Source organism: Aspergillus brunneoviolaceus (assembly GCF_003184695.1).
Source record: "Aspergillus brunneoviolaceus CBS 621.78 unplaced genomic scaffold BO95scaffold_11, whole genome shotgun sequence".
Classification (NCBI taxonomy): domain Eukaryota; kingdom Fungi; phylum Ascomycota; class Eurotiomycetes; order Eurotiales; family Aspergillaceae; genus Aspergillus; species Aspergillus brunneoviolaceus.
Window position 1 is genome coordinate 223,215 of NW_020290741.1, and position 23,087 is coordinate 246,301.

A 23,087-nucleotide genomic window follows, 5' to 3' on the forward strand; every position below is an offset into this window, starting at 1 on the left:
AAGTCATCCAATAACTAGAGTCACATGTTTATTCATGGATGGAATTATTGGCTCTGTGCTCTTCTTCTAGGTCAAGCGACAGTATATTTTACTCAATTCATGAGTCAATCTTACATGCTGTTATAAATCGAGTTGTTTGTTCCCATTTCTGACTGGAGCTCGTCAAGCTTGGCAACATGCAGAATGATTTGCGCATTGGCTTGAGATATCCCCTTCTAGGCCCGTGAAGGGATTGACTACTACTTACTAGGTACCCATATTTTTTTCCATTCCACAACATGTCCATCGCGGTAGGATATAACAAATCCACTCGGTAGGACCAGGAATAACCACTTCGGTCTCTTCTATGAAGTGAGTATTATGATCTTCTTACTGCGCAGCAACAAGCATAGCTGACTCCGTGGCAAAGAATATTGCATTACACCATACGTCATTTCTGGCCCTGATCTGCCTGGGAACCGCCAAACGCATTGGTGTATCAACACCAATCTCCGGCTTCTTCACACCACATCATGTTAGAAAATCTGCCTGCTGAGATTCTCTACCTCATTGCATGCCACTTGCCTACCGTCAATGCATTGGTGCAGCTCTCCCGGACCAGCAGACGTCTGCATGAAACCATCGCCGTTGATAATTGGCGGATCTTTCGTGCCTTTGTACAGAAACAGTTCCCCGGTTCGAAGGTCCCAGATTTCTGGAGGGAAGCAGCTCACTCGCTCACGTCTCGCTCGCGAGCCTTGGACAAACATGCCGTTCTAGGTAGGTTTGTCTTTCCGCCCCAGGCAACCAGAATCGGGTCTGAAAAAGCGATCCGGGGTGACAGGCCTACGCTTGGCTATCGCCCCGCCCTGGACACATACGAGACATGGAACGGTTTAGCGTGGAATGACCGCCGAGAAGTCCTTGCTTGGGGTGCAGCAGACGAAATCTTCCTACGAGTCAAGCATACGGGCTCGAAACCCCATGAGCAGTGGATTATCTTCAGTGATCTCGAGCATATCAGCAGTGTAGACGATATTTGCGGCCTACACCTTCTGAAACCAAACCATCCGGCCTATGAAGAAGGCAAGGAGCATCTGATCTTCGCTCGCGCTCGGGGTGAACTGCATCATCTCACGATTACGAACGACGAGCCCTCGCATAGTTACCAGCAAGTATTCGAAACGTATGGCTTGGGCATTGAGCGCACAGACTTGAGCAACGGAGAGGAGCCGATACTCGCAGCGCACTGGAATAACGGAACCATCGCGCTGTACAACACGGTGTCAACGAGCTCGAGAGTCTCGGAATTTGCGCGTCTTCAGATTGACCCGGCGAAGAGAGCTCGTAATCGATACTCCAAATTCCTCTCATCTGATCTTCTTGCCATCGGAACAGGGCGCATCGACGATGCAATCACAATCTCCTCTATCACCAGTGAGCGTGTATCGCTCGACCGACAAATCAGCCTGAACCTGGTCGACTATGACAGACTCGATTCCTCTACGGCGATCAAGTCAGACGTCAACGCCATCGCACCTTTAAGCACCACCGGACAGGTCTTTCTCGCCGGATGGGGCGATCGAGCCGTCAGGTAAGCACACATTCCCCTTCAAACACATACCCCCCAACCATTAACTCCTTGATCCAGACTCCACGACCTGCGGTCCAACAAAGAGCACGAGCTGACCTACCGCGACCCCACCGACGACAACCCGATCTACTGCATCCAACCCTTCACCCACCACCGCTTCGTAGTCGGCTCCGGCGGCGAAGCCCTTGTCAAGATCTTCGACATCCGCATGGACCGCGGCTACAGCTACCTTGACGCAAAGCCCACAATGCGGAGCTTCACACCTCCCTCCCGACGAACCACTCCCACCACCTCTACCAAGTCCCTCGACAACCAACTCAGCCACCTAACTCTCGACTCCCCCAACGGCATCACCAACCCCAACTCCCGCAAGGAGATGTCCATATACCTCTCCCACCCGGCCCCGACCACATACCACCAACCCCGCAGCCAGCACCACCGCCCCTACCGCGGCGCCATCTACACCATGAGCTCCCCCTTCCCCAGTTCCCCGACCATCTACACCGGCGTCGCCGACGGCGTGATGCGCCTGGACTTCGTCGCGACCGACGACCTCACCACCGGCGCGGACTGCGCCTGGTTCGCGGGCCCGCTCTCCCTCAACCTGTCCTCGTCCTCAACGACCCAACCCACGCGTCATCATCGTCGTCGTCATCACGCCGCGGACCGCATCCTCGATCTATCGGGGTACGAGCGGCCCGATCCCGCGAACAGCACCGCGGTAGTCCGGCTGCGGACGCAACAGCCGTTCGACGCGGTCACGGACGAGGACGTCGAGGATGAGCTTGCGACCGGCTGGGATCGTCGGTGGACGCAATTGAGAGATTTTAGCTCCTGGCGACGGGCTGTATGATCCGAGGAGGAGTGGGGTTCAGCAGGGCTCTTGAATGCGCGTCATGCGGATTGAGTTTCCGGTTGGGGAGAGGGGACTCTGGTAACAGGATTACATACACCTCAGGTAAAAGGTAAACTTTCCTTTTGTTTGTTTCGCTTGCTGTACAGTCAAACAGCAAGAACTACATGGATAGACTGGATGAGCTCGGGAAGTTGGAAAGAACAATCCATCATAAATATTGTAGGTAGACGTTGACCAAGTTCGTTCTTTTGGTTGCTGAAAAATCAGCAGAAGACGGTTTCAGATACATTTGGGGGGGAAAAAGGCAATCAGAAATGACGTTGATTGAGAAAAAAGCAATAAGAAAAAAGCAAAATTCCGACCCGGCTCCATTAGCGCCTTGCTGCAAGAAGCAAACAGTTTTGAGGGACCCCATGATCTAAAAAAAAAAAGCATCTAGATCTGATTATCTAATAATGTGACAAAGAATGGCTTTTTTTCTCCCTGGGATCGGTTGACGTTGACCAAGTCCAGCAGATTCTGCGATGTAGGCCAGTGCACATGGAAAGCTAGACCAAGTTGATCATAAAACCCCTCGACCAAATCGATGGCGGAAAAAAAGCGAACAGAATGGGGGACTTGACGACTGAAACGCATCGTCTAGTCATCGAACTTGAATGACTTGCCGCCAGAGATGTCAATGGGACCGCCACGGTAAGATCCACGCTTCTTCTTGTTCTTCTCCTTCGTGAAACCCTTGCCGCGGGTGACGGACAGATCCGCCCAGGCCTTCTCGGCGTACGCGTAGGGGATGTACTCGTTAGACGGGTGGTGGTCGTAAGGCTGCTCGCTAAGGAGAGCCAAGGGCGTGGGGCGGGCACCGGTGTGCTTTTTCTTAGGATAGTCGTTGCCAGGGGCAGGGCTGGCGCTGGCAGAGGGAGTCTGGCTCACTTTAGCAACGGGTGCCGCCTTCTTCGAGTCAGATTCGGAGTTCTCGACGGTCTCGCTACTCTCGGAGTTAGGAGTGGCTTTCCCGCTCTCTTCTTCGGAAGAGGATTCAGAATCGGAGGAAGAAGAGCTAGAGGCCGAGGTGGTCTTCTTCTTCATTTCAGGCTTGGCCGTCTCCTCCTCATCACTGGAGGAATCAGAGTCGGACTCGGATTCAGACTCGGAGCTCGACTCGGAAGAACTTTCGTCTTCGCTGGAAGATGACGACTCAGACTCGGAAGAAGATGAGTCAGAAGAATCAGACTCGGAATCGGAGGAGGATGAGGCCTCAGCAGAAGAGAGCTTGGTCTTCTTGGACTTGGGAGCCTCCTCCGCCTCGGACTCAGACTCGGATTCGGAAGAGCTAGATTCGGCCTTGCGCTTGGTGCCTTGGGACTTGGAGGCAGGGGCAGCAGCAACCCCTTCCTCCTTCTCGTCATCCGCATCGCTGTCGGAATCGGACGAGGAAGAAGAAGAAGAAGAAGAAGAAGAAGAGGGTGAAGAGCTTCTGGACTGCTTCTTCTGCGTCTTCGGGGCATCATCCATCTCAACATCGGAATCACTGGAGTCGTCCGAGCTGCTGTCGCTGTCTGAAGAAGAGGAGCTAGACTCATCCGAGCTGTCGGACTTGGAAGACTGGGACTGCTCCCAGGTCTTGAAAAGCTCCAACAAAGAAGGCACGTTCTTGGTATCGGCACTGATGGACTTGCTGCTCAACTCTTTGGCCAGAGCCTCGTGGGTCTTCGACAGTCCATTCTCGGACAAAAAGGAGGAAATTGCGGCGACGAGGGGCGCAGGAGGGGCAGGAGCCTGTGATGTAAAGAATTTGTGAGTATACCCGCCCGGCGCATTCTAACCGATCTCGAAAATGAGTCAATTTTTGCTTACCGTCTTCTTGTCCTTAGACATCTTGGTGGGAGTGGATTTCTGAGCCTTCTTGCCGGCCATTGTAGCGCTCTGGTGCAGGAAATCTGAGGCTTGAGCGAAAGACAAAGACTCTCGGGCAGTGACTGGATGTTTTCGATCTTTCCTTTATCGGACTGACAGAAAAAAAAAAGTTTAGAAGGGAAAAAGGGACGGCGGTCCGGGAGAAGGCGGTCAGTGGTTTGTCACGCTTTGACTGGACAGTTGGTCAAAGTTGTGCTTTCACGTGGCATCCCGTGACTGAGGCTTGAGTGGTAGTCACGTGACTTGACCGGTACTGTAACTTGGACATCAATCTGGATTGACCGATGAAATGCATCATTCATCTTAGTCAGTAGCCCATGATGAACAGCCAAATAACAGCTGGAAACCCCGCGTCCTGAGCTTGCTCATTATGGTGTGTTCACAATCTGAGACTTGTTCAATTAGCAAAGCAGTTCTACCTTAATGCTATGCGTGACTGCGGCAATATATTTGTTCACCGGGTTCATAGATTGATGTGATGGCAACTCAATCTGGACATCATCTCTAAATCAGTACTGCCTCACCTCTCTCAATCCTCTGCATTGAAAGCTCACTTAACAATGCTATCCAGGGCAAGTTCTAGATTGGTCCCTTCCTTCATAGTCTAAAAGCATCCTGTGCAACACTACTCCACTCTTCGCCAATGACATCTGGCCGCGACGCGTGGGGAACAACTGTCAAGGAATCAATCAATGCACATGATTAGAAGAGGGCAAGATCAAGAGAACTGATTCTACTGGTAAGGTTCCACTTGTTGGATCATATTTAGATACAGTTCGATATAGATGAGCAGACCGAGCGATGACTTTTGGTCATCGTCGTAATGTGTATGCAGAACTAAGATGAACTTGTCATCCCTCAAACTGAGTTGTGAGGCGGGTTCGGGTTTACATATTGTGTTCCTGGAAACCGACCCGAATCCTCAAATGATGAGTCGAGTTAATGCATGTCGAGTCAGCCTCGTTCTGGTGCCGAGTGTGCGCTGCCCGCGCACGAGCTCCTCCGACTCTCCGCCTGCGACAGCTGCGGTTCAGTTAGTTCAGTTAGTTTCCGCTGCCGCCCATACTCTCTCACCACCGATCAATGACCTAATCAACTCTCCGCCTCCTCCACTTTGGTTGTTTCTCGCATTCGAGATTACTCTCAACGTGAGTATATGTCGCTCGCCCCTTTATACTGAGAGTGCCCGCCTTATTCCAAGCTCTGGCTTGCTGTGACTTTATCCTTCCACGGACTGTTCTAATCCACCCACCCCCCGTCGCGCTGCGCCCCTTCTCGTGTCTTCCTTGCCCTCCCCGACAATGTCCACTTGGTGTCTGGCACATCCTGAGTGATCCAGGCTTCCGTGCTTAAACGACAAATATGAGCAGCCGTGATCGTCCACGGGGCCCTCCATCGAGTGATTTCCCTCCTCAAAGGGATCCGCGTCGTGGAGGCGATGGTCGCAATGGCGGATTTGCCGGGCCCGGGGATGGCTCCTTGTCAAGGGCGGAGAAGTTTGAGGACGAAAAGAGGCGGATCATTCACAGCTGCTTCTCAAAGAAAGATAGTGATGGGACCTGTATGACATCCGCCCCTTCAAGGTCAATTGTATTGAGCCAAACTGATTGCCTTTTTCTCTGTTCCAGTGGTCGAGTCCTACATAACACATGTCCGCATCATTGAAGATGCGGCGTACCCGTCTACCCCCGCTCCCCCGAACTCGCCGCCCGAAAACAAAAAGCCTAGAGTCATCATTGTCGCAGTCAGAAGATCGGGCAGAGTGCGCTTGCACAAAGCGAGGGAAAATAACGACGGGTCTTTCTCGATTGGGAAAACATGGATGCTGGACGACTTATCCGCCATTCAATCGTATAACGCCCTGGTACCCTCGACTCCATTAGAACAACAGCAGAAGCAGTGGGCTCTCAATCTCGGATTTGTGGTCACCGTGGGAAAGCCCTATTATTGGCATGCACGGACCTCGAAAGAGAAGGACTTTTTCATAGGCAGTTTGATCAAGATCTATCGCAAATACACCGGCGGCAAGGTGCCTACGCTTATCGGATTCGACGATCGTGAACGACAACTGCTGGCTGGGCCCCCTCCGACTGCACCGCCTGGCCCTCAAGCCCCTCATCCTGGCCCTTCTCGATCTGATGTGACCTTACCTCCCCCTCGCCCACCTTCATCCCAGGGCAGTCGACCCCAGTCTCCGTACACAAGCCGTGCCCCTAGTCGCGATGGGCCCAAGCGGCCTCCGGCCGAGGAACACACTCTTCGGAGTCAGAAGAGTCGAGAGCAGATGGCAAGGCCATCCACTGGTCAGTCTGCAAAAAGCGGGTTTTCACCACTCGGTCCCCCGCCACACCCGCCGCCGATACCCCCGGACCATCGTGAGCAGCCTCCCCCTCGTGCGACCGAACGATTGGCAACAGATCACAGGGGCCCGAAGGCACCGCTGCCCCCTCCGCACGAATCTAGAAGTAGGGACTTCCCTTCAAGTCTGCAGGTTGCCCCTTCTACTGGGTCACTGGAGAGGTCCAATGGCCACACCGCTCAGATTGGCGAAATCAGCTCAGGGGTCTCTAACCTGGATGTTCGGCCACCGTCCTCCCGAGATGGAAGGCCAGGTCCCGAGTCCAGACCTACTATGCTTCGTACCCATGATTTACACACTAGTCGCAGCAAGGATGGTCTTCGACCTACCACACCCGGGTCGGTTTCCGGAGAAAATCGCACTTTCTTGCACAGTCCAGCAAGCAGTGCGGGACCGCGGTCACCTCTGCGAGAAGCATCAGAAAGGTCGTCCAGGTCAGATGTACAGATAGAGCCCCAGGACCTGGAGGCTCCTGTCAGCTCGATGGTCGGAGATCTGCCGTCCACTCTGATGCCGGGCATGTCAGCAGGCAATAAGACGCCAACGACTCCCCAGAATCCCGAGCCTATCACTGTTCCAGTTCCAGCTCCCGCACCCGCACCCGCACCCGCACCGGAACCGGCACCAGCACCGGAGTTGATCATAGCACAACCAGAACCTCCACAGTCACAAGAGGCTGCCGAACCAGCTACAGAAGTGGAACCTTCAATGCCGACTAGTTCTCCAGATGAATCTGAAGCTGTAGCTGAAGACCTTGACACGCATCGCCCGGGCCTTGGTCCGATGGTAAAGAAAAAGCAAAACAAGGACATTGCTGGAGCATTCCGCAAAGCCGCCACTGCTTACGGCGCTTTCAAGCCGAGACCCGGAGGTGCAGGCGAGAGGCTTCTTGCTGCGGCGAAAAAGCAGAAAGCAGCTACGGATGAACCCGACGGTATCACGAGCGTTGTTCCGGCCCCGTTCTTGCTTCGGACGAACAGCGACAACACAACAGCTGGCCCCGACAGCCCGGACAAAGAGGAAGCTCCTGCTTTGCCTCCAACCACAGAAGAACAGCCCGCTGCGCCTCCACCAATAACAATTCCTGTAAAGGAGCCTCCTACGGTCGAAGTAACCCAAGCTCCTCCGCTTGAGCCCGTCGTCGACCCCTTTGAGGCACCCAGTGATACGCGGAGTACATCGAGACCCACGGTACAAATTGTCACGGATGAGAGGTCGAGGTCTGTGTCGCCTTCACCACAAGACCGTCGCCGTAGACGTCACGAAGACAACACAATCAAGTACTGTCAGTCACTTGGGATCAACCCCAGTATTTTGGTAGGGCGTGGTGTGGAATTTGATGATATCTTAACAGACCTTGGCTGGAACGGACGGCTGAGCGATGAGAAACGTATCGAAGATCTTGAAGCGGATATTCGTCGTGAGATTGGGCGGGTTGAGGCTACCAGCTGGCTTGGTAATCTGGAGCATCAGGAGGGGAAGATCGATCAACTGGCCAGACTCATTGACAAGACGGTCGAGGAATGCGAAGAGTTGGATAACCTTCTTACTCTGTACGCGCATGAACTGAACGTAAGTCATAGATAGCCCCGGGCATCTCTTTGGACTGACACGCAAAATCATGCTAACCGAGCTATAGACACTTCACGATGATGTGGCCTATATTGAAACACAATCGCAGGGTCTGCAGGTGCAGACGGCTAACCAGAAGTTACTCCAGAACGAGCTACAGAACCTTCTGAAGACACTCTCTATCTCTTCTAATGATCTACGTGCGCTAAAGGAATCATCGCTCAGCAATCCGGATGGTCTACGAGATACTGAAGTCGCGCTGTCAACATTGTATAAGGCGATGTTGATGATTGATTCTGATATACGGCAGAACAAGAGACGGCTGGCCGACTCTGCCGGAGATCATGGCAGCCTGGGCGTTTACGCTGATACAGAAATTGGACAGATGCGAGCCATTCAGGAGAAGAAAGAGGAATATCGCACCCATGCTCGTGTGTTCTTGCAGCGACTGAAACAATTTATGACGATCGCCTACAGAATTGCAGAGCAGAAGAGGATCGACGCTGTAGCTGCCGCTGCCCAAAAGGATCCGCTTAAGCTCAACAGCGAAGCTCGCGCGTACTGTCGTCGAGAGTTGTGGCAGTACCATGCAGTGATCCTCTTTGCGAGAGAAGTCAGTGGGGGAGAATGGCAGGCCTTGATCAATCTCTACGAACAACAGGCTAAAGCACCTTATCAGAATGACTTCCGAGATAATAATTTGTCTTGGAAGAAGATGGCAAGAAAACCCACAGGGGATGAGCAGGAACTTCTTTTCACCCATCAAGAGAAGGAAAAGGAGAGTGAAGGTATTACGATGGCTGCTCGCAAGCTCACCGTCCGAAGAGGCAAGACCATCCGAGCGGCGGCAGGACTCAAGCTATCCTCTAGTGATAAGCAACACGGCAAGCTTGAGCCCTGTGAAGCGTTTGCAGGTACACTCCAAGAGACACTGAGAATGATTTCTGAGGAGCAGAACTTCATTGTTCATTTCTTCCACCTGAACTCGCTCTCTACTGTCGAATTCCCTGACCTAGTCGCTTCGGGCGCTCCCGACGAGCGCCGGGTTCCTAATTTCAGCGTCAAACAATTACATGACCCGGATCGAGGCATGGCAAAGAAGGTGGAACAGGGTATGGACGAGCTCTTCTCATTCTGGCCCACTGATATGCAGAATCTTGTAGACTGGGCTATCCAAGCCGATCCACTGTAAGTGTCAATTGAGCGTGCCCCACATTATCACTACCCGAGATGCTGACTCGCATAACACAGACAAGGAATTGGCATTCTACTAGCGTTAGAGAAGGCTCTGTCGGAATTCGATGATGCAAATCAAGATTTCATTGTTCACTCACTTCAGAAACTGCATTCTCGACTTCTTGGCCTATTCAACCGTTTCGTGGATGAACAAATCCGAGGTATCGAAGAAACCAAAGTCAAGGTGAACAAGCGCAAGGGAGTCATCTCTTTCATGCGAGTGTTTCCGAACTTTGCCACCGCAGTAGAGAATCTCCTTTCGCAGCAGTCGCAGGAATTCTATGACATCCGGATCAGTGTCAATGAAGCTTACGATCGGATCAATCGTGCCATGTGGGAGTCGCTCAAATTCATCGCCAAGGAAGCTCCAGGCCAACCTTCAGCAGCGACAGCCGCGTCTGGCGATCCAGAGGATAAAGAGATCCTGAACTATCACATTCTCTTGATCGAGAACATGAATCACTACGTGGAAGAAGTCGGGATCCGGGATCTCCTGGTTCTGGAGCGATGGCACGCCCGGGCGCAGCAAGATATGCAAGAGCACTTGAAGCTGTATCTGGATTCGGTCATCCACCGACCTCTAGGTAAGCTGCTCGAGTTCGTCGAGTCTGTTGAGAATCTACTGGCGAGCGGTATGAGCCCCGCGGACATCGCCAGCCGGCCCAGCCACTCGCGATCGGTGGCGAAGAAGGTGTTGGCTGCGTACGACGGGAAGGAAGTCCGACGAGGCATTGAAGGGCTAAAGAAGCGGGTTGAGAAGCATTTTGGTGATGCGGACGATCCGGGCCTGAGCCGGAGTCTGGTGTTGAAGGTGCTCCGAGAATGTGAGGGTCGTTACGGGGAGGCGTACGACCGTACCCGGCGCATCATTGACGCAGTGTATGAGGGACAATTGGAGCTGGAATGGCGCAAGGAGGAGGCAGCTGCCATGTTTCAAAGATGACAGATGGTTATTATTGGTATTTTTAAGTTTCTGCCCTTGCTTGGCTGTCTGCTACCTGCTGTTGAGTGCGAATCATACAAGGGGCGCATGGATCTGGGCGTTTGCTTCTTCATTTTCCAGGTTTACATCTCTTGTTATAAGCCGTTGGCTCGTCCGAGTACCCTTGTCTATTTCTGTACTTATAGTTCATGGATGGTTCGTTATTGTTTGAGTGTGGGAAGAGGATTTCCCGCACTCCTGTACTGAAGAACTACTACACATCAAAGAAGGATCGATTCTATGGCCTTGCTAGCTCAGGCTAGACGTCGTCTCCGGCGGGCTCACGCATGGTCCGAAGTAAGGACTCGGCCCCTAGTTAAGGTACTTAGCCAGTGGCCCATGCGGAACGCGGCAAGTACCTGTAGATGGAATCGCGTTTGGTGTCGATCCCTCGGCGAGAAACTTCCAGTGAACTAATAATGTCAGCGGTTGACCCCTGGTTCTGTGTTTGCAGACAGCCGATCTTCACCCGGTCCAGGTAAACGGCCAAAATTGCGGCCGCGACACGAGCCAGTATTGGATGGATTCAGGGGTGGGAATGGGGTCTGTGCTGGAGGTGAAAGAGGATCTTGGTCAGGCACTTGTGTCACTGTGGCCACTGTGGTGTGCCTTGCCTGTCAGTCACTAGCATGAATCAATGATCAGATATGCTATTGCCAGAACAAACCAACAGATGGATGGATGGATGGATGGATGTATTTGACCTGCCAGAAAAAGCAAAGAGCTGGAACGGAACAGTAACGTGCTGTTTGTTGCAGTGCAGTACTGGCAAGAAAAGCCACCAACCGGTGAGTGAGAGTCGATCGATCGGCTCGATCCCGATGGATCCATGGATGGGCGATAATAATTAGTCTCAGATCCCGTGAATTGGGCGGGCAAGGAACCAAGGCTCAAGCTGGAAGCAGACAAGTTGTACTAGGTAGAAAGAGTTGTTTGACGCCGAATTGTTGACAGGAGGCACGTCAATAGCCAGATACTGCATATAGCAGCAATAGAATAATAGGTAATCAAAGTTAATCTCGCAGGTAATTGCATTTCCTTAAGAAAATACTGAGTACGAGTCATTGATCAATGTTAAAATGAGATAAAAAGTGGCCCGGCCAAGTCTAGCCTCTTCTATAGACTGGTTTGCCTTAGGCTTCCTCCTCTGTGGCTCGAGTCTTCCCTCACTCTTTCCCGATTGATTATTGTTGTCTCGACTAACTTACTTACACTACACTACACTACACTACACTACACTACGATACACTATACTACTTGTAACTAACCAGTAAGTTAACTACCTTCTCCGTACTCCGTCCGTACCCTTTCAATTACTTCTCGACTCTCCCTCTTCTTCTCCATCCACTCCTCCTCCTCCTCCACCCCCCTCTCCCCCATCTTTCCGATCAACCAGTTCCCCATTCTTTTCGGGCTTCAACTATCTTCTCCCCCATTACTCAATTTCTTTCCTTCTCTTCTTGCTTATAATCTTTTGTCCTTCCCTTCTCGATCTCTCCAACTTGGTAAGCTTCTCCCGCTCCCCCTGCCTACGTTTCAGTTGTGTGAGGTTTCTCCACAGTTCCTGCCAAGTGAACAATTGGGCTCCACTCCCATTCCAACTGCTTAGGGGAAAAAGAGGGCGCGCGTCCGCCGCACCCACGAATTCATTCAAGCTCCCCAAGGCAGAAAGCAACCTCGAATTAGTCAAGTCGATGGGGCTGGCTCGTCCGGTGTGAGGGATGCTTCAACCATCGACCTCATAACTATTCCTTCTACGTTATACCTTGTGCAATTAACAGGGTAGTGGTCACGGTCCCGGAGACCCTGCGCGATTCCCGCTCCTTGATGGACACACAGCTCTTTACACTTCCGCTTATCATGACCCTACTGACTCCTTCGACTCGCATTGAAACATCCTACGCTTGCGTTTCGCTTATGAGAAATTCACTCACTAACCGCACAATTTCCGCGACGTATCTAGTGACCACAGAACCACACCCCTAAACCAAAATAACCTTAAGAGAGACAGCACACCTCCGGGTCGCAATCGAATCGCGCTCGCACACGCCTGACGAATTGCCCGCATTCCTCCCCTTTCCAATTGTTGCAGACGGCTGCATGTAGCGCCCCCCCTTATCTCTATCGATCAGGCCACAGATTCCCTTCTACCCCTCGCGACCCCGCTTTCGTGCTGCGCTCCTCATTCCTGAGACGATCCCCCTCCCTTTGAAAACCACCGCGGCGGGGTGTTTTCGCAATTGCCGCCTCGCATCGCAGTTATGCCCTGGCGGCCTCTGCCTCGCATTGCTTTTGCTGTGGCCATCTATCCCTTCCAGCCTTCCACCCCGGCAGACTTACCCCTTGAGCTTGGCGATGAATTATACATAATTGAGCAAGGAGGCGCTGATGGGGAATGGTGTCGCGGGTATTTGGTCGCTCCGCCGTCGCTGCTGGCAGGACTGACCAGCACCAAGGGACAAACACTGGAGGCGAGGGTCTTTTCAGGCATCTTTCCGCGGAATTGTGTCGAGATCCGCGAGGTCTTGGGCGACGGGGAGAGGACTATAACCAATGGAGACCGGTCGAGCTTAGTCCTGACGCCTGGTACGGACGGAGATGTGAGAGACAGCATCACTTCCTACCACGACGATGAGGGCCCGCTCGGGGAAGTCTCCGATGTGGTGATTGCGAAGAAAGGGAAGCCGTCGCAGATCTTCATCCACAAAATTGACGATGATGACCAGTCGAGTCCACGCTCACTTGTGAGCCATACTTTCGGAGTAGTGTCGGTACCTTCGACACCTGTCGTTGTGGCTCCGCGAGACCCTAACGCACCCAAACCGGCCGCGCCAGTGCCAATGCTCAAAATTGGTGATGAAACGCCCACATCGCTTTCAGAACCGCTCGTCGATGAGATTGCATCCTGCCTGCGCGAATGGCATTCGACCAATTTGCACCAATTGCTACTGTCGCGCCAGTACGACACCGTGGAGGAATTGTCGAAAATCGTAAAAGAACTCGACCTCGCAAGGCGACAACTTCAATACAATGTGCTCACAGCCAAGGAGAAGGTTCATCTGCGACAAGAGGTAGTGTGGAAGCTGGTACAGGGTAATAAAACGTTGGGGGGAGAAGTCATTGTCAGAGATCCCCTGCAAAGGGGTCGTCTGCTCACGGGTGACGATTCTGCGGTGCAATTGACCAAGTTACAATCCGAAATGAGTATGCTCGAAAGTACTCCCACGCAGCAAGCTGACGCGGCTTCTCTGCATCATTTGCTGTTGGAAGTGAACGCTGTGTCTGGTCATGCGCCAGGGCCCGTGACACTGGCACTCTATTTGTGTTCACAGTCGGAGACTGGTGCTCTGACTCCGCTGTCAGAGACCTACCTCCTGGACATTCCTTCCCCCGACAAATTCGCAAATATGGGTCACAGTAACAAACTAAAGACTCTTTTTACCGACATGAGCAACACGGATTTCGGCGATGACACTTCAAACGGTCCAAAGCTGTATCTGATCGTGGCCGTTCGAGCATCGGAAACCGCCTCCGTGGCCAGCGCCGCAGCTCAATCAAGGTCTTCACTCTCGCGCGACGGCTCCACGATCAGCAGAACCCCCACTGTAGCCAACCACGCGGCGAAGAACAGTTTGAAATCTCGTCGCAGTATGATGTGGACGTCCAAGCGCGGCGCGACAAGCACTGAAGTGCTAAAAGAAGCTAGTAAAGGACCCCCTCGGTCTTCGGAGAGTGTCTCAAGCATTAAGGAACGGGCCAGTGGTAGCCAACCTACAAAAGAGTCAACTCATATTCGGACATTAGGGATCGGCTTCTTGGAAGTCTCTCAAATTTTACGCTCAGAAAAAGATGCAGAGGAAGTGATTAATATTTGGTCACCGTCTGACGATAGCGATGAGAAGGAAGGACGCGCCGACAATTTCGACAGCGTGGTTCGCACCCTAATTCCAAGTCCGACAGGCAAATATGTTCGATCCCAGCCAGCTGCTCGGCTCCATCTTCATCTTTCTCCGCACACCAATCCCGACGCAGATGCCTTGGTCCGAAAGAATCCCACAACCATGCTGAACGTCACCCAAACCAGACGCATTGGCTTTTCTCAAGCCCCGACCAAACCCAGATCTGATATTTACGTCACTATCTCTCACGCCACTTTCCCTGAAGATGCCCTCCTCTCCCATCCCCAGTCAGGTCAAGTCCCTGTACCGACGCTGACTGGCCTTCGTAATCTGCAACTGACTCTTGAGGTCCGGACCTCATCAGGAGCACGCGTTGACCGCTGCGTTTTCCCTGCATCTAACCAGCCTTCACAGACCGCATGGCGGACCACGGTAGCTGAACGAGGCGCACCGTGGAATCAGACAATTCGGCTCAACATCCCGACGGACCAGATCCCAGGATCGCATCTGATAATGAGTATCGCAGATGCCCCGGAATTCCCCTTTGCTCTGGCCTGGATGCCTTTGTGGGACAACAAGGCCTTCATGCGAGATGGCCCTCATTCACTTCTGCTGCATGCCTACGACAAGTGTACCTCGAGTATCGAAAACGGGAAGGGCGCTTATTTGTCTCTCCCGTGGAGCTCACTCGGTAAGAATGAGTCAGCAAAGGACGAAGCTATCACAGGACCCTTGGCTACACTGCGCCTGGACACGCACTTATGCAGCACCGAATACTCTCAGGACCAAGTGATACTCAGCCTTCTAAACTGGAAAGAGCGACCCGTCAATGAAGTTTTGGACACCCTGAAGCGGGTACTATTCGTACCAGAGATCGAAATCGTGAAGCAACTCAGCAGTGTCTTGGATTCTTTATTCGGGATATTGGTTGAGAATTCTGGAAATGAAGAGTATGAGGACTTGATTTTCAACAACTTGGTGACGGTTTTGGGCATCGTGCACGACCGACGGTTCAACCTTGGTCCGCTCGTTGACCACTATGCTGAAAACCAATTCAACTTCCCTTTTGCCACGCCGTGTCTGGTTAGAAGCTATACGCGCCTTCTTCTGGCCAACTCTGACCCACAGCAGTCGCGCAATTTGCGCGCCACGTTCAAGGTGGGCCGACATGTTCTGAAGTTTATCATCAATGCCCGACAACAGCAGAAGGCCAAGGAAGAAGGCATTGGAATTACCCGAGTGCAGTCAACCTTCAATCGCGACTTGCATACCATCTTCAAATCACTTGAAGCTCTTATGAAGGACACGTCGCCTGCGACGGTGGGCAGCAAAACACTCGTGGTCCAGCATTTTCACACCTGGTTGCCTGAACTGTCAAAAGTTCTCGGGCGAGATGAGACAATCATGATTGCGCTCAGTTTCATGGATGCCTGTAAAGACGTCAAAGGCATGCTGATCCTGTACAAGCTGGTTCTCATTCAGCATTACACCCGCCTCGAGATTTTCAGCTCCGGCTCGGAGAGACGGAGCCTGATCTCCAGCTGCATCAGCTGGTTGGCTCCGTACTGGGGTGCGACAGGGGCTGTATCTGACCTGTATCGCGACCAAGTACGCTTGTGTTGCGCGGTGGTCGCGGAGTTGTTAAAGCAGCCCGATTCTCTTATTTATGAGTTCATGCCAAATATCGTTTCATCCTACTATTCTATTATACCCGATGGGGTGGAAGAAACCAGCTACCTCTCCTTACTCTTCAGCAAAACGTTCCCGTTCCAAGTCAAGTCCTCGAAACACTCGCAGCGGTTTGATGAGGCTTTGGTTGAACTTTCTGCGATCATGGCAGCTACGGCAGCGGTGCCCAACCCCAAACGGCCCCGCTTGAGGGGCCTAGAGCTGTCTGCTTTCCTCTCCCAGGCGTTCGAGGTTCATACCTCGATACTGAACTGTGAAGCCTACCCTGAAAGCTGGCTAAGTGTGCATGTTTACAATCACCGCGCGACAGTCAAGAGTCTCGAATTTCTTGCAGGAATCCTTATCAAGAAGTTTCTTCCAGCCCCGGAAGAGGCTGAGACTTTCGACACAAGACTCTGGGAGAGTTTTTTCATGACTTTGCTCAAGGTGGTTTCGAGCGAGGCGCTTGCCCTTGAGACTTATCCAGAGCAGAAGCGACGTGCCATCTGGAAAATTGCCGGCGATGTTCGAGAACAAGGCGCGGATCTACTACATTTCAGCTGGGAAGCCATTGGATGGGAGACTACCGACGAGGAGAGTGAGCGCTACGGATTGAGTAAGCTCGGGGGCTACCAAGTGCAATATGTTCCCGGACTGGTGGCACCAATTATCGAACTTTGTCTCAGTGTCCATGAAGGATTGCGACATGTTGCTGTCGAGATCTTGCGGACGATGATTCTGAGCGAGTGGGGACTTAACCAGGATTTGTCTATCATCGAGACGGAAATTATTTCCAGCCTCGATAACCTATTCAAGCGGAAGAATATGAGCGGAAGCGTGGTGCAAAAGTTATTCATCCAAGAATTGATGGATCATTTTGAGGGCTACTCTGTGTTCGATGAGGATCTCTCCGAAGCAGTCGGGGCTTTGATCGCTACGGTGGATGAGCTTCTGGATCTCTTTGTGGCGTCACAAGGTGGATCTATGGCTGAGAGTCTGCATACTCTTCGATTAATGAAGTATATGAAAGACATGGGCCGAGAGGATATCTTCATACGTTACGTGCACGAACTGGCTCAAGTTCAAGCTGCCGCAGGCAACCTCACTGAAGCTGGCCTGGCGCTTCAATTCCATGCTGACTTATATGACTGGGATCCGAGACGGACACTGCCGGAGCTGCTCAATCCTGCTTTCCCTGAGCAAACGTCATTCGAAAGAAAGGAGTCGCTGTATTTCTCGATTATTCAGTACTTCGAGGACGCCAAAGCTTGGTCGCACGCGCTGGTGTGTTATAAGGAGCTCACGCAGCAGTACGAAGACACGACTATGGATTTTGCCAAGCTTTCGAGGGCCCAGAGTTCCATGGCCAAAATATACGACCACATCGCGAAGCAAGACAAGCAGATCCCGCGATATTTCCGTGTGTTGTACAAAGGACTTGGCTTCCCACCTACTCTGCGTGACAAGGAATTCATCATTGAAGGTGCTCCGAACGAACGAATGGCTTCCTTTGTGGACCGTATGCAGAAGGAGCATCCGGCAGCGCAGATTATGTCGTCGGGTGAGATTCAAGACTACGAGGGTCAATTCCTGCAAATCAGCTCTGTCAGCATCTACCGGGATGTGGATCACCCAGTCTACCAGCGGTCCAAGGTTCCGCAGTCAGTCAGAGATCATTTGCTGGTTTCTGAGCCTTCCCAGTTCACAACAACGCTCAGGAGACATGTGCGCGACACGGATGTCACGCAACAGTGGGTGGAGAAGATCATTTACACCACCGCAGAACCCTTCCCCAACATTTTGCGTCGCAGCGAAGTGGTGGAGGTGAAGGAAGTCTCGCTGTCGCCGCTGCAGAGCGCCCTGGAACGGACTTGGCGTAAGACTCAGGAGCTGACGTTGCTACAGCGGCGGGCTGCATCTGGTGAGGACACTAGCCTGAATAATCTTACGGAGGCAGTGCAGCAATTACTAGATCTCAATGCATCCACTCCAAACTGCGTTGCGTCTTACCGGCAATTCTTGTCGGATGTGCCAGACGAGGACGAGGGTGGACTAGTGACGCCCAAGCCCGCGGATCCGATGAAGAACGCACTGGCAGTAGCTCTCATCGACCATGCGTTGGCGATCAAGCATGCTCTGGCGCTTTATCACCGCCCGGCCCACCAAGCCACGCAAGCGGAATTGATGCGTCGGTTCGAGGAGGCATTTGCGCCGGAAATTGCCTCACTCCGTCCAGTCGAGCCCGAAACTCCTCCAAGGTCCCCACGCAAGTCTCCCAAATCGGTGGAAGGGCGTCAGAAGGCGTCTAGCTCGCGAGCCTTGAGTCCGGAGCAGGAGTTGATTCGCACCTCGCGCAAAACGCATGGTCGTAAGCACTCAGCGAAGCAATCAGTTAGCCATCGGATTAGTGTCATGAACCCTTTCAAGCGGTCCAACCATGCGGCAAGCAATTCGGTGACTACCGTGCAGGAGGAGCCGAAGAAGCAGCCAGGCGTCAACGGAACCCAGGCAGCGGAGCAAGGTCAGGGAGAATCCGCAGAGCATGATGATGCGGCCACGATTCACAGTCGCACTACGACCCAATCGCGCGATACTCAGACCAAGCGACGGAGCCTCTTTGGCGAAGTACTGCACAAGCACGGCTCATCCTTGTCCATCAGCAGCACTGCTCCTGAAGAGACCCAGAGCCGGAAGGAACAACGGTCAAGAAGTGCTTCTCGGGACACTGTTGCCATCTCACAAGACTCTGTCAGCCGCACAACTTCTCGTACCAACGGAACTGTTGAAGGGCGTCCCTCGGTGAGCGGTCCGAAGACTGGGGGATGGTCGACTATTCCTTCAATCAGTGACTACCCACGGCCTGTAACGCGGAGCAGCATGGCGTCTGTGCGCAGCCCGGAGATCACTAGCCCGACAGGACATAGCAACGGGCACAGTAATGGCCATGGTCATGGCCATGGAAAGCGCGATTCGATGATGAAGCGATTCAGTCTGCTCAAGGGCGTCACTCGAAAGAGCAGCCGTCATGACTTCAAAACGGAAACTCCTCTGCGGGAGGAGTGACTTTATTTTTTTTTTCCGAATTCTCTCCCTGACCTTCTTTTCTTCTTAATGTCTGGACATTAAAATTTTTAACTGTGCATTTTTTTGACCGATTCGACCAGCGTTGGATTCGACCTTGTCTTGCATTGCAGCGATGCTTTGATCTTACTTGACCTCACTTCACTTCTCATTCTCAACCCTTTCGTCCACCGATCCAGGCACGATACATCTTTTTATTACCGAGATACCTTATTTCTCTTTCCCTCCTTCTTCCTTCCCTTCTATTGGATTTCATTTGTGGTTAGAATCTTCTTTTGTAAGATATTTCGACTATCTGTCCGGACCTTGCATTCAAAACTATACCCTGGAGAAGGTGAAACGGAGTGAGCCCCGATAGGTGTATTATTAGGTATTTCGGTGTTGTATACAAGATTGTTGCCGAAGTCCATTACCAGTACACAGTTGTACATTCTCTTGATGATATCGAATAGGGAAGCAAGGTGGATATATAACAATAGAAACAGAAGCAGGCCACAAACAAACAGCAAAGCAACTAGCAAAGACAGCCAACAGACATTAAGGTCATTTCTCTCCCTCTCTCTTTCTGTCTCTCCCCTCCAATTCTCCAATTGAAGTAATCTCCACTCCTGTCATCTTGAGCTTGGGGTTGGATTACCCTCATTCCCCCTCGACAACCGGCAGCTCCATCTCCACCAACCACGGCGCATTGATGGGATGATACTGCACGTTGACGACACTGGCGTTGACGAACAGGGTCTCCTGGCCCGGGTTCAAGGGCATCATGCTGGTCTTGCTGACGTCGACGCGGGCGCAGTGCTCCTCGCGCGTGCGCGGCTGGTCGCACTGGATGATCGAGTCGTTGCCCGTGCTCCACTCGCGGCGCATGGCCCCGTACCCCTCGTGGATGTGGCCGAAGACGTGCAGCCGGGGGCGGGCCCGCTTCACCGCGCGGTACAGGTGCTCGCACCCGACGCTGACATGGTTGGGCACGACCTGGTCCAGGATCCCGTAGGGCGGGCCGTGGGTGATCACGATGTCGATGCCCTCGGGAGAATCGGGGATCGGCGCGGGGGCGACGAACCCGCCGCGGCCGGAGTTGGCGGCAATGGCGCCGCGCGCGCCCTCGCCGCGCGAGCCGGTGCTGCCGTGCGTGCGGGTGCGTTCGCGCATTTCGCCGGTGGTTTCGTTGGGTTGGGGGTCTTGGTGGTGGTTGTGGTTGTGGTGGTGAGCATGGCCGTTTGTATGGTGGTGGTGGTGGTGGTGGTGCTCCTCCGTCCGCGTTCCAATGGCCGGGTTCTCTTCTTTCACCCTATCATTCCCCTGACCATCCTCCTCCTCCTTCATCTTCCCCTCTTTCCCCTCGACAGTTCCAGACGACGAAGAAGAAGAAGAAGCAGCAGTAGCAGCAGCAGCAGGCGGATTGAACCGATCCACGCCGCGCTCATACCCAAACGCCCACTGACAGAACTCCGGCGTCCAACTCGACGCATACACCCTCAGCCGTCTCTTTTGTGGTCCTGGTAACTCGAACTCATGCACCCCCTCCCCCAACAACCGGATCCCCGCATCCCACGCCTCCGGACCGGTGTACAGCCGGCGAATCTCCTCGGGATCCTCCAGCTGGCCCGGCTCCGCCTTCCCCGAGCTGATGTTCGCCGCGGACGCCGTCGCCGACGGCGCCGTGTGGTCTGTCCGGTTGCGGTGGCGGTGGTGGCCCAGCGTTTCGTAGTAGGGCGCGTCGAAGGTGATGTCGTGGTTGCCCGGGATGATGAGCTTCAGGCGCGCCGGGTGGGATTTCAGGTACGACAGAGTGGTGAGGTGTTCGTGGCGCCGCGAGACTTTGGTCAGGTCGCCGGCGTGGATGAGGATGTCGGCGGCCGGTAAGGGGTCGAGGAAGGCCGGGGGTGGCGGGGAGGAGTCTTGGTCTCGGGAGGAGGGGGAGGAGGCTGGTGAGGATGTTGGCGGTTGCGGGGTGAGGGTGTGGGTGTCGCTTAAGAGGAGGAGGGTGGTCTTTTGGGTGGGTTGTTTGCGGTTCATTTTGGGGTGTGTTTGTCCGGTGCTTTGGGATGGGGTTTCGCTTGGGGTGTCTTATGGGTGGTGTCGGTGGGAGGTAACAGGTAAGTTGATTAGAGGTTGGTGTTTGGTGGTGGGATTTGGGCTGTATGTAGGAGGATGTAGTGGGATGTTGGAGAGATGGTGTAATTAATTAGGTGACTGGTGGAAGGAAAGTGGGTTGGTTGAACCAAGATTGTTGTTCTGGGGACTGGCTGGGGAAGAGAGCGGAATAAAACACCGGGAACAGAGGGGAGAGAGAAATTATATCATCGATGGGGTGGTCAATGGGGTATAACAGCGACGAACGGAGCATAAGATGAGGGGAGAGAAAGGAAGGTCCGCGCGGGTGAAGTCTCTCTTTCGTCATCAGACGATCAACCCACAGGCATTCATTCACTACCACCAAGGCCAAGTCCAACAAGGTAACATACAGATTCACTACTCATACATTCACTCTAGTCATAACAGTACTGTCTGTCTGTCTGTCTACTACCTACTCCTACTGAAAAAAACCCAGTATCATCAAATCTGAACTTTGCATAATTCATCCATTGCTCAGAGCTACCAGTTCATTACTTTGCTAACTCCGAAGAATAATAATTCATTCCCTCCCAGAGACCACAACCACACCAGCACAGCGCGCGAGATATCCATTTTTTGTAAAATTTTATGAAATTGGAAAAATTTTATATGAAGTAAACACGACGCTTACTTGCGGATAGCACGCTGGTAGAAAGCCAACTCCTCACCCTCCAGGATGTAGCCGTCCACACGGCCGCTCTGGCCGGGGCGGGAGGAGACAACGGCGTAGAGGCGACCGGACTCGAACTGCTTCTCAACGGCGCCCTCGACCTTGCCGTGGTCAGCGAAGCGAGCAGCCTGCTTCTTCTGGACGCTGTTGCTCTTCTTCTCCTCGGTGACCTCGGTCTTCTGCTGGCGTCTGCGGCCAAGGGGCTGGCCGTAGTGGGCCTCGTACCATTGACGGAAGGGGGCGGCATCGATCTGGACAACGGCGGACTTGGTCAGGGTGTTGGTGCGGACCAGCTCGTTGTTGGAGGGGTGGTAGGCCACGACGATGACACGGGTCTTGCGGGAGACACCCTCGGAACCCCAGGAGAAGTTGCCGGAGTCGAGACGGAGGGCACGGAACTTCTGGTTACCACCACGGGTGCGGACCAGGTGGATTCTCTTAGCACCGATACGGGTGTTGGCGGCCTGGCGACCCTTCTCGAAGGCTCTTGAATTCGACCAATGTCAGTACACGTTCGATTGCTTCGCAACTGGGAGCAGTGTGTGTACAGGCGACAGGTGTTGCATACCTCTTCTTGCGGTAAGTGGCCCGCTTGGCACCGGTGGCCGAGCGCTTGTGGCGCGAATCACGAGAGATACCCATATTTGCTGTTCGTGGGGACTGAACCAAGAGAGAGAATTAGTGACCTTGTTTCGTACAGAGCCTGATGCGATCCCCTTCTGTATGGGCCACAAGAGATTCTTCCTTCTTTCCTCGTAAGTCTCGTATTTGATGCCGTCGGTTGGGTGGATTAGAGCGAGCAAGCAAGTAATTAACTGATCGTCGAGTGTGTCGTCACAGAGTGGTTGAGTCGAAAGCAGGAAAGAAGATAAAAAAAAAGACTGAGTTGCAATTGTGCGATCCAACCGAACGTAGATAGACGGAGCAACCGATCACAAGGAGACTTATCGATATGATAAAAATCTCTTCTTGTACCGGCTTCCTTGCAAATCGTGTCGATATTTCACCCCGATTATCCTGTCGTCGTATTCTTGCGCCCCGTTCTTCTTATGACGGCTTCAATTCGAGATTCGAGACCGAGACTTGCACGCGCACCAACCGACTTGTCGAACGAGACCGGAGAGACAGAAAAAAAAATCCAGAGCTTGACGAAAGGGAT

The 23,087-nt window shown here is 53.0% G+C and overlaps 6 protein-coding genes across 6 annotated transcripts; 3 read left to right on the forward strand and 3 right to left on the reverse strand.

Annotated features, from left to right (window-relative positions):
- Positions 1-79: 79 nt before the first annotated feature.
- Positions 80-2,837, forward strand: BO95DRAFT_511823 (F-box/WD repeat-containing protein). The gene is made up of 3 exons (XM_025591468.1): positions 80-351; positions 410-1,573; positions 1,631-2,837. The coding sequence occupies exons 2-3, from the start codon at positions 513-515 to the stop codon at positions 2,424-2,426; spliced, it is 1,857 nt and encodes a 618-aa protein (XP_025445566.1). The 5' UTR covers positions 80-351; positions 410-512; the 3' UTR covers positions 2,427-2,837.
- Positions 2,721-4,425, reverse strand: BO95DRAFT_479685 (nucleolar and coiled-body phosphoprotein 1 family protein). The gene is made up of 2 exons (XM_025590119.1): positions 4,284-4,425; positions 2,721-4,205 (listed from the first exon to the last, which is right to left on the reverse strand). The coding sequence occupies exons 1-2, from the start codon at positions 4,341-4,343 to the stop codon at positions 3,069-3,071; spliced, it is 1,197 nt and encodes a 398-aa protein (XP_025445567.1). The 5' UTR covers positions 4,344-4,425; the 3' UTR covers positions 2,721-3,068.
- A 1,008-nt stretch (positions 4,426-5,433) lies between these two features.
- BO95DRAFT_511825 (GTP-Rho binding exocyst subunit SEC3) lies at positions 5,434-10,453 on the forward strand (the record flags this gene model as incomplete). Its single annotated transcript, XM_025591469.1, has 4 exons — positions 5,434-5,904; positions 5,972-8,274; positions 8,342-9,462; positions 9,526-10,453. Exons 1-4 carry the CDS (start codon positions 5,706-5,708, stop codon positions 10,451-10,453), a joined length of 4,551 nt encoding a protein of 1,516 aa, XP_025445568.1. The 5' UTR covers positions 5,434-5,705.
- A 2,300-nt stretch (positions 10,454-12,753) lies between these two features.
- BO95DRAFT_407000 (guanine nucleotide exchange factor DCK1) lies at positions 12,754-19,122 on the forward strand (the record flags this gene model as incomplete). The annotated part of the gene is made up of 1 exon (XM_025584056.1): positions 12,754-19,122. One exon carries the CDS (start codon positions 12,754-12,756, stop codon positions 19,120-19,122), a length of 6,369 nt encoding a protein of 2,122 aa, XP_025445569.1.
- A 362-nt stretch (positions 19,123-19,484) lies between these two features.
- Positions 19,485-21,510, reverse strand: BO95DRAFT_439753 (uncharacterized protein). The gene has a single exon (XM_025585794.1). It carries the CDS (start codon positions 21,157-21,159, stop codon positions 19,780-19,782), a length of 1,380 nt encoding a protein of 459 aa, XP_025445570.1. The 5' UTR covers positions 21,160-21,510; the 3' UTR covers positions 19,485-19,779.
- A 287-nt stretch (positions 21,511-21,797) lies between these two features.
- On the reverse strand, positions 21,798-22,773 carry BO95DRAFT_25388 (40S ribosomal protein eS8). Its single transcript, XM_025581459.1, has 2 exons — positions 22,497-22,773; positions 21,798-22,414 (listed from the first exon to the last, which is right to left on the reverse strand). Exons 1-2 carry the CDS (start codon positions 22,568-22,570, stop codon positions 21,886-21,888), a joined length of 603 nt encoding a protein of 200 aa, XP_025445571.1. The 5' UTR covers positions 22,571-22,773; the 3' UTR covers positions 21,798-21,885.
- Positions 22,774-23,087: the final 314 nt, after the last annotated feature.

What these genes read in the sequence shown, in the direction of transcription:
- BO95DRAFT_511823 (XM_025591468.1), top strand. Translation starts at nt 513, where the DNA reads ATGTTAGAAAATCTGCCTGCTGAGATTCTCTACCTCATTGCATGCCAC. An exon ending in TGGGGCGATCGAGCCGTCAG is followed by an intron (nt 1,574 to 1,630) that starts GTAAGCACACAT and finishes TCCTTGATCCAG; the next exon opens with ACTCCACGACCTGCGGTCCA.
- BO95DRAFT_25388 (XM_025581459.1), bottom strand. Translation starts at nt 22,570, where the DNA reads ATGGGTATCTCTCGTGATTCGCGCCACAAGCGCTCGGCCACCGGTGCC. An exon ending in GCCACTTACCGCAAGAAGAG is followed by an intron (nt 22,415 to 22,496) that starts GTATGCAACACC and finishes GTCGAATTCAAG; the next exon opens with AGCCTTCGAGAAGGGTCGCC.
- BO95DRAFT_479685 (XM_025590119.1), bottom strand. Translation starts at nt 4,343, where the DNA reads ATGGCCGGCAAGAAGGCTCAGAAATCCACTCCCACCAAGATGTCTAAG. An exon ending in TGTCTAAGGACAAGAAGACG is followed by an intron (nt 4,206 to 4,283) that starts GTAAGCAAAAAT and finishes TTTACATCACAG; the next exon opens with GCTCCTGCCCCTCCTGCGCC.
- BO95DRAFT_439753 (XM_025585794.1), bottom strand. Translation starts at nt 21,159, where the DNA reads ATGAACCGCAAACAACCCACCCAAAAGACCACCCTCCTCCTCTTAAGC.